Genomic DNA, 11,834 nt, shown 5'->3' with positions numbered 1-11,834 from the left:
TTTTTTTTGGGGGGGGGGGGGGGGGTTGTTAAACCTTACAACGCCTATGTGTTTAACACAACAATGTCCACGATTAACCCAATAACACCCACTTTATTCTCAACAACCCCTGCAAGTTTAACTCATCACCACCAGCGTGTTTAGCCCCATAATGCCTGTGTGTTTAACCCAATAACACCCGCGTATACACATAAGCAAAACATGCAGACATGCACACAAACACACACTTTAGCTTTTCCACAATGTGGTAGCCTTGGCAGCACTGGAGCATTTCAAAGTTTTATGTTCTCCGCGAGACAAAACGATTTTCTTTCTCTAAGGGGTGCCTGAGCCATGGCTCCACTAAAAATAGCACGTCCAGTGGCCATGTGAGGACTGCCATCGCCACTGGTGGCACCAGTACCCTCCGTGTCTCGACCGTGGAACGACAGCGATGCCGACCAGATGGCAGATAACGGGCCACAGAGTGGCTTGGTATTTGCAGTCTCTGACAGGATGGAATTACTAAACTTCGTACCAGAACTTGTGGGAACCAGCACCGTGTCTCAGTCTGAGGTTAGATAGCTTCAACCCAACTTTTAAGCGTTGTCTCAGGGGAGCTGCAAACAGTAATTGGTCTGAATCGTTTGAGGTAATTTCCTTTTCTGTGCGGATGGGAAAATAGGAGGACTGGTCATTAAATCCAGCGCTTGAAATCCAGGGGAGCCCAAAACCTCAAGCCTGAAGACTTAACTAAAGCTGAAGAGAGTCTGCAGACCCGTCCTTACTGGCGGGTCCTCCAGTGGCACCTGGGGGTTCGCTTGGTGCACATCGAGATGTTCTCCTCGGAGAGCGCCAGCATAATCCCCCAAGCTAATCAGGTGGAGGTCGGAAAATGTCTCGTGTTTGAGAAAAGACACATGAGCATTTGGCCTCCCAGACTGTTGCACTTTTATTTGTCTGCCAATATAAAAAATTTACAAAACATTTTAAACACAGACCAATACACAAACACCTGCAGATTAGACAGCTATGGCGCACAACAGGGACACGCAAGCATGGCAAATCAACAGAATAGGGCATAAACATACATACTTGATCATCCCAGCATACCTTGCTTTCTTTCTCTCTTTCAGTAACTAAGGCAACATGGCACATCAGCCACAGTCCATTAAGCATGAACGCTGCTGCGTACTTGTGCTCTGCAACTCGCACAGAGAGAGAGCGAGAGAGAGAGAGAGCGAGAGAGTGAGAGAGAGAGAGCGAGAGAGAGAGAGAGCGAGAGAGAGAGAGAGAGAGAGCGAGAGAGAGAGAGAGAGAGAGTGAGAGAGAGAGCGAGAGCGAGAGGCGGTCACAATCACATGCACGTGTGCCACGTGAGCCATAAGTTACAATCAGCTGCCTCTGAGAACACGTACGGCTAACACAAACCACACACTGGCGAGGACCTTGAAAAGAGCGCCGATATAAGAAACCTGACGTGCAGTTTCTCCACTGTGCACATGGAACCCTGTACGCTGACATACAGTTAACATGGGAAAAGCCAGGAAGTCTCTCCTGTGATCCATCAGTTAGAGGTTCAGCGTTATGACGTATAGTGAGGGAGGGGGGCAGGGTGGGCAGACCACACTAACCACCCTACACCTCGCACATGAGACAGAGAGACCACTGTGCAAGGAGAGAAACCCGCTCAACCACTGAGGTGTCGAAGATTTCAAATATGAGCAGGGGGTGTGTGTGGGAGGGGAGGAGATCACTGAATGATTAATGGTGTGTATCATGCTCAGCTATAATGGTCTGGATTAATGCGGCCTCTTCGGTCCGTGTAGGGACAAAGATGATAAATTTTATGACATATCAAATATTTCTTGCACGTCCTCTGCAGGTGGGAGTGTTCTGCAGTTGTAAAGCCAAGACTCTGGGGGGGGATGAGAAGGCAGTGCTGATTCTCGTGGCTCTCTCACGCATAGACTGTTGATCTGCCCGTAATACACAGTCATAATGGGTAAGACAGTAATGGCTTAATTGCCTTGAGCGGAGGGGGGAGGGGAGCAGAGAGAGAGAGAGAGAGAGAGAGAGAGAGAGAGAGAGAGAGAGAGAGAGAGAGAGAGAGATCCCTAAAATCTACTTAAACAAAATAAATCTTGAACAGGTAGCATCCGGCGGCCTCCCTTTGGGTTAGAACAGAGTAGCACCTGCTGCAGGTAAGGGCAACGTTGATGCATTCTGTTCCCATGTGACTGTGTGTGTGGTAGTGTAAGAAAACGTTCAACCCTAGTTTACACTAAGCCGTGTGCCACCTGAAAGCATGGATATGTACTGCACTCATGAGACTGACTGAAAGCATCCATGTCTAGGTAATGGCCATAGCAACGATGCTTGCCTTCCACCGCTAATAAGGGCAGGAATGGCCATGTTTAGAAGCAGCCTGTAAATTTACTGGACGCCTTTTTAAATTGCTCCCGTGCCCCAGAGTGTCAGGCGGCTCCACGCTGCCAGTCTGGGCAGCACATCAGAGTTGGAGCTCCCGGAGCAGACCTCTGGCGGAGGGATCCCTAGACAGGCCTCACACCACTGTGAGCGCCAGCTCAGGCAGGTACATATGTGCATGGTCACACGTGCACATCCTCAGCGAGTAGAACTGGCAGCACAAAGTTTAGGCTTTATTAAACAATTTTGTGACGACATAAAAGACAAAAAGTGGGAGACGTTCACTTTGAGAGAAATCTGAGGCACGTATTTGCAGAATATTGCACCACAAATGTATTTCTGCGGTTCCATTAGGCATGAAAATTTAAATATGGTTAAACCATTCCGTGCACACTATTCTTACAGCTCAGAGTCTGAAGCTTCTGTTTGGATCCACTGCAGTTGTTTTAAAAATCTTTTCTGTGCATTTCCTATGCGTTTCTTGCATGTGGCTACAGCTAAACAGCCCGGGTGTGTGACCCATTCTACACAGCACTGCGGTCTAAGAACACGACCTCTGTACACATGGCACCTCTACACATCACACGTGCAAAGTGTGCGAAGTTAGTCAGTCTTGTGCACATGAGTGTGAGAGTATGTCCAGGAGAACCAGTAAGCTGGAAAGGCGGCACACGTCAGCTCGGCTCAGCCAACACGCCCGTAGTGCTGCAACACTTCACAGCGAAGGGAGTTCAGAAGACTTGTGTGTAGCTTTGTTTTTTTTGTGTTTATCTTTGGTCAAAATATCTCTAGACGAGCAGGGTTGCCACCACCTCCCAGATGTGTTTGTTTTAAAAATAATTTGAAATTATTGTGGAGTGGCTTTTCAGTTAATCGTTTTTAATGTAGGCATTCTTAATGTTATATGTAAGAGATGAAACAACCAAGATATGCTGACAATGTAAAGTTATTTATGTCCTGACTGACGCCTTTCAGAGAGGGGTTAAGTAGCGTACCTCACATGCAACACTGACCTTCTGTGTTTCAGCACATATTCGCATTCTTAGCATGTCGCACTCATCTCCTGCCAACTACAACCCGTGACAGCAACCCATCACCCAAGTCACAACAACAGATCACACTACGAGGTCTGACCTTTAGAACTGGTCATGTCGACGCCCCCCCCCGCTGAGGCCATGTTTGCCCCTGCGACCCAGTCTGCATCGGCGCTTCAGGAAACTCGAGTTTTAAACAATTATGAGAGTTCCTGAGAACTGAAGAAGGGTCCAGCAACACACAGTGTCAGATGAGAGAGCTGAACACAACTAAACGCATCTACTAAAACAGATGACTTCCCTTCAGGAAACAAAGACTGATGTAGAGAAAGACGGAAAGCTTTTATACTTCCATTCACGCTGGACTAGGCCTCAAGGGTCCTGAAATTCAAAGAAGTGCCATGGAAACAGAGAGAAGGCCTTAACAGAGGAAGAAAGACGCATAGTGCATTTTTGCGTAGACATATATGCATGTGCATTTGTAATGGATGTGTCTCCTGCTGTCACTATGACATAATTAACGGGATTCTTCTTCTTCTTATATACGCACCTTTGACTCAGCATGCCTGCATCCGACAATGTTTTAGGTGGACTTGAAGTAGCTCCTAAATAATCCTAGAATGACACTGTCTAGATGATCTGTGGACAGACATCTGTGTCCTGGCTAATCTTTGATAATCTTGGGTGTCTTTCACTCTAAGCTTTCTGCAAGTCCTCTGTTGCTTTCGAAAAGATATACTTCATTAGACTCATGATTCATAAATTAACAACACAGTAATGATCAGACAATCAGGAGGAAGAGGACTCCATTACAGACTCGCACACTTCATACACACTCTCCGAGACTCACACAGTGATTCTTGGAAACAGGTCACGGCCTCTTGTCTCTTATTCAGTCTAAGAGGAGGCCAGACTGCGACATTCTGAGGTAAATGTTTGGTGTTTACCTGTTGTTTGAGTTGCTGTACCAGTCTGTCCTTCTCCCTCTTCAGGAGAGCCACTTCATCTTGAGTCTTCTTCTTTTTGGACGAGGACAGTTCCAGGAGTGCGATGTTGGCGTCTTTTTCACTGATGGCTGCCAGTAGTGCCTCCTGCCTGCACAGAGGAGGAAGGACAAACGTATTTCATCAGTTTTCGGTCTTTTTCACAGTCCGGTTGTGATCCAAAATCAGTGTCTCAAGTTCTCACTGAACCCAGCGATGATTACTAACCTTACAATGGGAAAAAAGATGAAAAGAGCTGCCTCTGATTCATTCACTCTTCAACATGTCAGTCCCACCAAAAGGCATGTGCCAGGGTTCGACAGAAATAACACGTGATTACACAAATCCATCCAAGTCCTTTAAATGATGACGTACAGCCACAGCACCACCCACAACATGTTAGGGAGGTGCCTTAGCACTGTGTGTGTGGTTGGCACTGTGTGTGGGGTTGGCACCGTGTGTGAGGAAGCGCATTAGCATTGTGTGTAAGGTTGGCACCGTGTGCGAGGAAGCGCATTAGCACTGTGTGGGGTTAGCACCGTGTGCGAGGAAGCGCATTAGCACTGTGTCAGGTTAGCACCGTGTGTGAGGAAGCGCATTAGCACTGTGTGTGGGATTACCATTGTTTGCGAGGAAGCGCATCAGCACTATGTGGGGTTAGCACTGTGATCGAGGAAGCGCATTAACACTGTGGGTGGGATTTACACTGTGTGTGAGGAAGCGCATTAGCACTGTGTGTGGGGTTAGCATTGTGTTCAAAGAAGCACATCAGCACTGTGTGTGGGGTTAGCAATGTGTGCGGGGTTAGCATTGTTTGCGAGGAAGCACATCAGCACTATGTGTGGGGTTAGCACTCTGTTCAAGGAAGCGCATTAGCACTGTGTGTGGGATTAGCACTGTGTGCGAGGAAGCGCGTCAGCACTATGTGTGGGGTTGGCACTGTATGTGAGAAAGTGCATTAGCACCGTGTATGCAGTCTGCTGCACTGGCTTCACATAGCAAATGTGCCCCTAACCTCCTATGGCAGAAGGGGGTTGTGAGTGTATTGTGTGTGTGTGTGTGTGTGTGTGTGTGTGTGTGTGTGTGTGTGTGTGTGTGTGTGTGTGTGTGTGTGTGTGTGTGTGTGTGTGTGCGCGCTGGGGGAACGCGTTAAACGGTAGTGGCTGTAATGAGCACCAGAATATGAGCGGTGATGGTGAGAGTACGCAGACATCCGAGTGTGTGTCCAGACAGTTCTCCCTCTGCCACTCCTGCTCGTCCAACGCTATTTGCTGCACAAGGCTTTCTTTTCTCATTCCACTTCCTTCTCTGGTGCAGTTTTTCACTCTCCCAATTTCTAACAGTGAGCACCCCTCCCAAACCCCCCCAACCCCTGTCCCAATCCCCTCCACGCCTCTTTCTAGCTTTCGGTACATTTGATGTGTAATCTGCTTCCTCCTTTTCAAGCACGCGTCTGTTTTCTCACTGTCTGTGCCATCTTCCCTTCAAGGATCTTAAAACACGCTCTTCCTGTGCACTCAGAGGAACTGGCTGGCCTGATTCTATCCAGAGTGACATCACAGCTGCAGAGATAAGTTTCTACGCTTGACAAGGAGGGAAAAAAAGCATTCCTCTTCCAGTTTAATCAGAAAACAAACACGCATACACATATATATGCAGTAAGTTAAATTCTCAGACACACATGACAGTGCCATTCATCTTTTTCCTGAGCATAACATGGCTGTGATGATTTAGTATGACACGTTAATGCCATGTAAACAAACAGGCATCAGAGAGCGCCTATTCTCTCCTGCACTCACAAACATATTTACACCAGTCACTCTTTGCTGAGTAGGAGGCCTCATTAATCATACGTGTTTGAATTCACTCGTCTCGACCATCAAACAAGGTGAAAATGTGGTGGTGTACACACACACACACACAGGCCACTCAGTATTGCACAAGCCACAGTGTTGTAGCATAAACTAATAAATGAGTGTTGGTGATATTCCTGCAGGCTGCTCTCTGCTAACACGCTCTCACACCGGCCTTTTAACGCACTGACCTCCTGACTAGCAGGGCCCATTATGGTCAACTCCAGACCAGTCACCAGCTGGCCACGAGCAGAGCCAGTTTACCCAGGGCAAGCAGAGCTCCATGCCCTGCGCCACGGTCCTGTGCAGTAATGTTGTGCATTCTACAGATGGCCCAGATAAATACAAAAAAAAGAGAGAGAGAGAGAGAGAGAGAGAGAGAGAGAGAGAGAGAGAGAGAGAGAGAGAGCGAGAGAGAGAGAGAAGCAGCAGAATAAATGGAAGAGGAGAAAGAGGAAGAGTGTACAGGAGGGGAAAACACTAGCATCTGCTATCTGTCTTCTGCATCTTTATTTTACAATAAGACTCCAATTCTCTCTCTCTCCCTCCCCCCTCTCTCCCTCCCCCCCCCCCTCTCTCCCTCCCTCCTATCATGGGGAAGGGATAATGAGGAGGGGTGAAGACAGCATGACTGATTTACAGTGAGTATGTGAAGGCAGCTGCACACAGTCTCTGTGCTAACTCAGTTGCTAATGTGCTAGCACAGAGCAGGTCGGAGCTGTAGAAAGTGAAGCTGCTTCACACCACACACGCACACGCACACCCACACACACACACACTCCGAGGCTACAATAACATGCACTCTAACACATTTCTAAACCCCAGGAAACGTGATAGCTGCAAATCTGAGACACGAGAGGAAAAGACTCTGACTTCATCCTTGTTTTTAGTTTTCCTTCACTTTTCACTTCGAAATTGTCATTCCCTCTCTCTGATCTCATTAATTTCCCATCATGTTTTCACAATTCCCCAAATGGAGTCTAAAGCCACTGCGCTGATCTGGCCGGTCATGGCGAACGCGCAGATGGCTGAAATCACGACTCTGGTCACTGCAAACGCTCACCTCCTCAGTCTGTTTGCCAAACTCCTCAGTTAAACTATACAGACTGATAGCAGGTTCACCTGTTTCACATTAATGTAATGAGTTTCATGCTTGTGGTTCTCTGGGTCAGTACTCTCACTCTAAGGTGCTTAACAATCACGAGGCCCTGACCAGAATTATCGTTTGGGCGGGACCGAAGGATAGAAGCAGGGGCACAGACGCACATTAATATGTACAAAAATGAAAGAAAACAGGCAAAGAAAAAAACCAAAAAAAACACTCGTGGGAACTGTTACTGGAACTACAGTCCTGCTCTCGAGAGACCGCACAAAGGGACCTGCTGATGGGGTGAGTGGGTCAACTAGCTGCTCACCACCCAGCCCCCACCCCCGACCAAATGAGAAAAGCTCTCGGTCACTCAACGCATCCCAGCACTGCACTTAACGCTCCTCCATCCCAGACTCGCCTTCACTATATCCCTTTCCCATCTGCCCCTGCCTTTGCGGGTCCTTTCAACGGGACCTTCGAGACAGGCTTCTCAGTTTCCTGTTTGGTATGAGGGACAAAGACAATGAGCAAATGTATACATTTATAAATAAGTAAAGAGATAAGGAAGAACTATAGCAGTGATACCGTATGATGGGGACACGCAGCGACACTGGAGCCACCAAAAAGGAAGAGACACCGCATGGAATGCCAGGAATGGCGGGAGCAGGGAACACTAAACATGACTTATTTTCACAGACAGTTGTGCTCTACGACCACATTCAATCGTAAAACAACGAAGAAATGGAGGGGAGGAATGTTAAACGAATGCAGATCTGAGGTCAGTCACAGTCTGCGCTCCCAATCTTTCTGCTCAGTTCAAACATGATGGTCCGTGGGTGAGGACCATCATGGGTGAGGTCCGTGGGTGAGGACCATCATGGGTGAGGTCCGTGGGTGAGGACCATCATGGGTGAGGTCCGTGGGTGGGGACCATCATCCCAGCACTAGATGGCAAAGAGGAAATTCAAAGAGAGCAAAAAAACAAAAACAAACCAAAAAAAACCAAACCAAAAATGTAGGATCAAGTTAGGATGAGAAATGGACAAATGTGACTGGCTTCAGTAAAGAAAGGAAGCAGAGAATATGTCTGACATTCTGAAGTTGAAAGCTGTTTGGGTGCAAGTCTGAAGGAGGGCTCGCTAAATGTTATATTTAAATATTATTATAAGTGACCTTTTATAAAGACGTCAAGTCGGTTTGTGTGAAATTGAACTTGAAATCCTAATTACACATTACTCACTTTATCGTTCAGTCCTCTAAAACAAAGTTTACGGGAAAGAGAAAGGTAAATGTACATCGATCATAGCAATAAAGAATCATAAATGAATCTATAACATCAGGTTGTAAAGGTCATTCTTTTAGTCGCTCTGCAAGATATTGTGTGGAGCCCAGTTTGAACTGTGAGAATCTGGAGGACACTGTGACCCGAGAGATGAGACCAGAACGTCAGAACCGACGAGTCCCAAGTTCTACCTGATCCCGCCTGATCTAAAGACATAAAAATAAAAAGCAGGCCAGCCGTGTTAAACAAACTCAAAGTTGGAGAAGCCCCAGCACATACATTAAAAAAAATAAAAATAACCCTAACTCACCATCATTCACGAGCCTCCAGCCACAGCGCAACTTTCCAAGGCCTTTTTTTTGTGTGTGTGTGTGTGTGTGTGTGTGTGTGTGTGTGTATGGAGAAGAGGCAGGGAGAAATATGCTGTCCGCACACCTTTCAGCCCCAGGGTAAGAAGGACCTTCGGCAGCTGCTTCCACTGCACAGACGAAACAAAAAATGGAACATCCACTGGCTTGGAGTCCCCGGGAGAGCAGTCTTAAACAGAGCGGGTTCTCGCACTGAGCACACTCCACAAATAGGAGACACGTGAGACATTAAAGAGAACATGTACAGCCTTCCGCCATTAAAGCTAATATTAACCCACCTAGAGCAATAAATTCTACTGTGTAATCAATTTGAAACTATGGGGTTGTGTGGCGTACAGTGAAACCTCTACTGTGGCATTCTTAATCTTTAACTTTCAGCAGGCAGACCAGTAAAAGATCCTGGCCTATCACTGTTCACGTGAATAGTACAAGCGGATAAAATCTGATGCAAATCATATCAGATTTTTAACTCAGCGGAACATGGGCGGTGTCTCCGTGTCTGTGGTACAGCGGACACATCTGTACCTTAACGGACGTATAAAGAGGAAAGTTAATGAGAGTCTTCCTCTGGACACTCCCTGAGAGGTAGCAGGTATAGCATGTAACCGCTCCGATATACATGTGCACGCATGCAGATGTAAGAAAAACGTAGCAATGGGTGTTCCAGCAGAAAAACATGCACACGTGCTCACGCGCACGCATGCACACACACTCGCACACACTCGCGCTTCAACACATGCACATACGTTCACATACATATACACACGCCTTTAGAGTTGCTGCTTTGATCCCAGGAGACCCCTGCACTTATCCGCTCTCTTCCTGAGGCTGACAGGCTGACCTTAATTAGTGCTGATGGCAGCAGCCCAAAAGGACAGCCAGCACATCCCCTTGCCTCGCCCAGCCACAGACAGGCCGCGCTCGCCCGCTATCTGCACCAGCACAGCCTCCCAGAGGAACGAACATGCACACATGAGCACACACTCATACTGACAGTGTCCAGCCACATGGATCACATCAACAGAGAGAGAGAGAGAGAGAGCAGTTAGCTGAGATCTTGCCAGTTCCTACATGTTGTGTACAATATTCATTTGGACTTAATTCCGAAGCTTTTCACTCTGTCCCTCCAGAACATCACGCGTCATCCTTCCAACAGCACAAATGCTTTGCAGCTGGTGACGGGATGGCTGCTCCAGATAAAGTGGGAGTATTCCAGATAAAATGGGAAAACCCTCACGTCTCCTCTCAGCTCTGATCAGGATGCTTGTTTACCTGACTGAGGACCTCCCACACAGAGTCTGTTAACACAGGACACTGCAGCTCCACTCACAAACAGGATACGCAACGTTCTAGTACCAAGGAATCAAACACATGCACAGGTGCGTGTTACACACTGGTGTTACTGCACACAGACACAGGTGCGTGTTACACACTGGTGTTACTGCACACAGACACAGGTGCGTGTTACACACTGGTGTTACTGCACACAGACACAGGTGCGTGTTACACACTGGTGTTACTGCACACAGACACAGGTGCGTGTTACACACTGGTGTTACTGCACACAGACACAGGTGCGTGTTACACACTGGTGTTACTGCACACAGACACAGGTGCGTGTTACACACTGGTGTTACTGCACACAGACACAGGTGCGTGTTACACACTGGTGTTACTGCACACAGACACAGGTGCGTGTTACACACTGGTGTTACTGCACACAGACACAGGTGCGTGTTACACACTGGTGTTACTGCACACAGACACAGGTGCGTGTTACACACTGGTGTTACTGCACACAGACACAGGTGCGTGTTACACACTGGTGTTACTGCACACAGACACAGGTGCGTGTTACACACTGGTGTTACTGCACACAGACACAGGTGCGTGTTACACTCTGGTGTTACTGCACACAGACACAGGTGCGTGTTACACTCTGGTGTTACTGCACACAGACACAGGTGCGTGTTACACACTGGTGTTACTGCACACAGACACAGGTGCGTGTTACACACTGGTGTTACTGCACACAGACACAGGTGCGTGTTACACACTGGTGTTACTGCACACAGACACAGGTGCGTGTTACACACTGGTGTTACTGCACACAGACACAGGTGCGTGTTACACTCTGGTGTTACTGCACACAGACACAGGTGCGTGTTACACAGCAGTGTTACTGCACACAGACACAGGCATGTGCTAGACACTGAGTCAGAGCAGGCGTGAAGGGTGTGAAGTGGAAAGATGGGGTCAAGTGATGGCCACTTCAGATGTGTTACACTGAGAGTGACCAGGAAAAAACATGCATGCACGAAGAGACACACACACACACACACACACACACACACACACACACACACACACACACCCCTCCTGTTGGCTTGCGTCCTGAGATGTGCCTGTTACCGTGGAAACGCATGGAAGGTTGCTACGAGAAAATCCAGCTGGGACCTCTAAGCCTAACGTAAGAGGGAGTGTGAGAGAGAGAGCACAGAGGAAGCAGCTTCCTGGGAAATTAGACTTATGAAGCAGAAGCACCTGCGGAAGCCATTATTAAAACAGATGGAGCACTTCTAGAGTGGAAAGATGCATCCATGCAAGGGGAGTGGAGACCCGCGGCCCGCAGAAAAACACACACGCACGCATCCACACACACACACACACCCACACACATGAACATGGAGGCTTCACCGCGGGACACCAAACAAAGGATTAGGCCTGTCAGTAAGACATACAGCCCTTAAGCTGGGCTCCCACTGGTTCTGGCCAAGCACAGAAGTTTGGCAGCACATGCAACGTAAGGCCTGTT

General features: G+C 47.9%; 1 protein-coding gene across 10 annotated transcripts in view; it reads right to left on the bottom strand.

Annotated features, from left to right (window-relative positions):
- erc1b (ELKS/RAB6-interacting/CAST family member 1b) overlaps positions 1 to 11,834 on the bottom strand; it is a 170,281-nt gene that overhangs the window by 43,829 nt on the left and 114,618 nt on the right. For all 10 annotated transcript variants that reach the window (XM_027020550.2, XM_035527781.1, XM_035527782.1 and 7 more), the window contains one exon: positions 4,391 to 4,538. In XM_027020550.2, the coding sequence (XP_026876351.2) occupies positions 4,391 to 4,538 (148 nt within the window). The remainder of the gene's footprint in view (positions 1 to 4,390; positions 4,539 to 11,834) is intronic.

The sequence above is a fragment of the Electrophorus electricus genome, chromosome 7 (genome assembly GCF_013358815.1).
Source record: "Electrophorus electricus isolate fEleEle1 chromosome 7, fEleEle1.pri, whole genome shotgun sequence".
NCBI classification, from domain to species: domain Eukaryota; kingdom Metazoa; phylum Chordata; class Actinopteri; order Gymnotiformes; family Gymnotidae; genus Electrophorus; species Electrophorus electricus.
The sequence above is the reverse complement of the archived record's forward strand: the minus strand, read 5'-3'. Positions and strand labels throughout refer to the sequence as shown.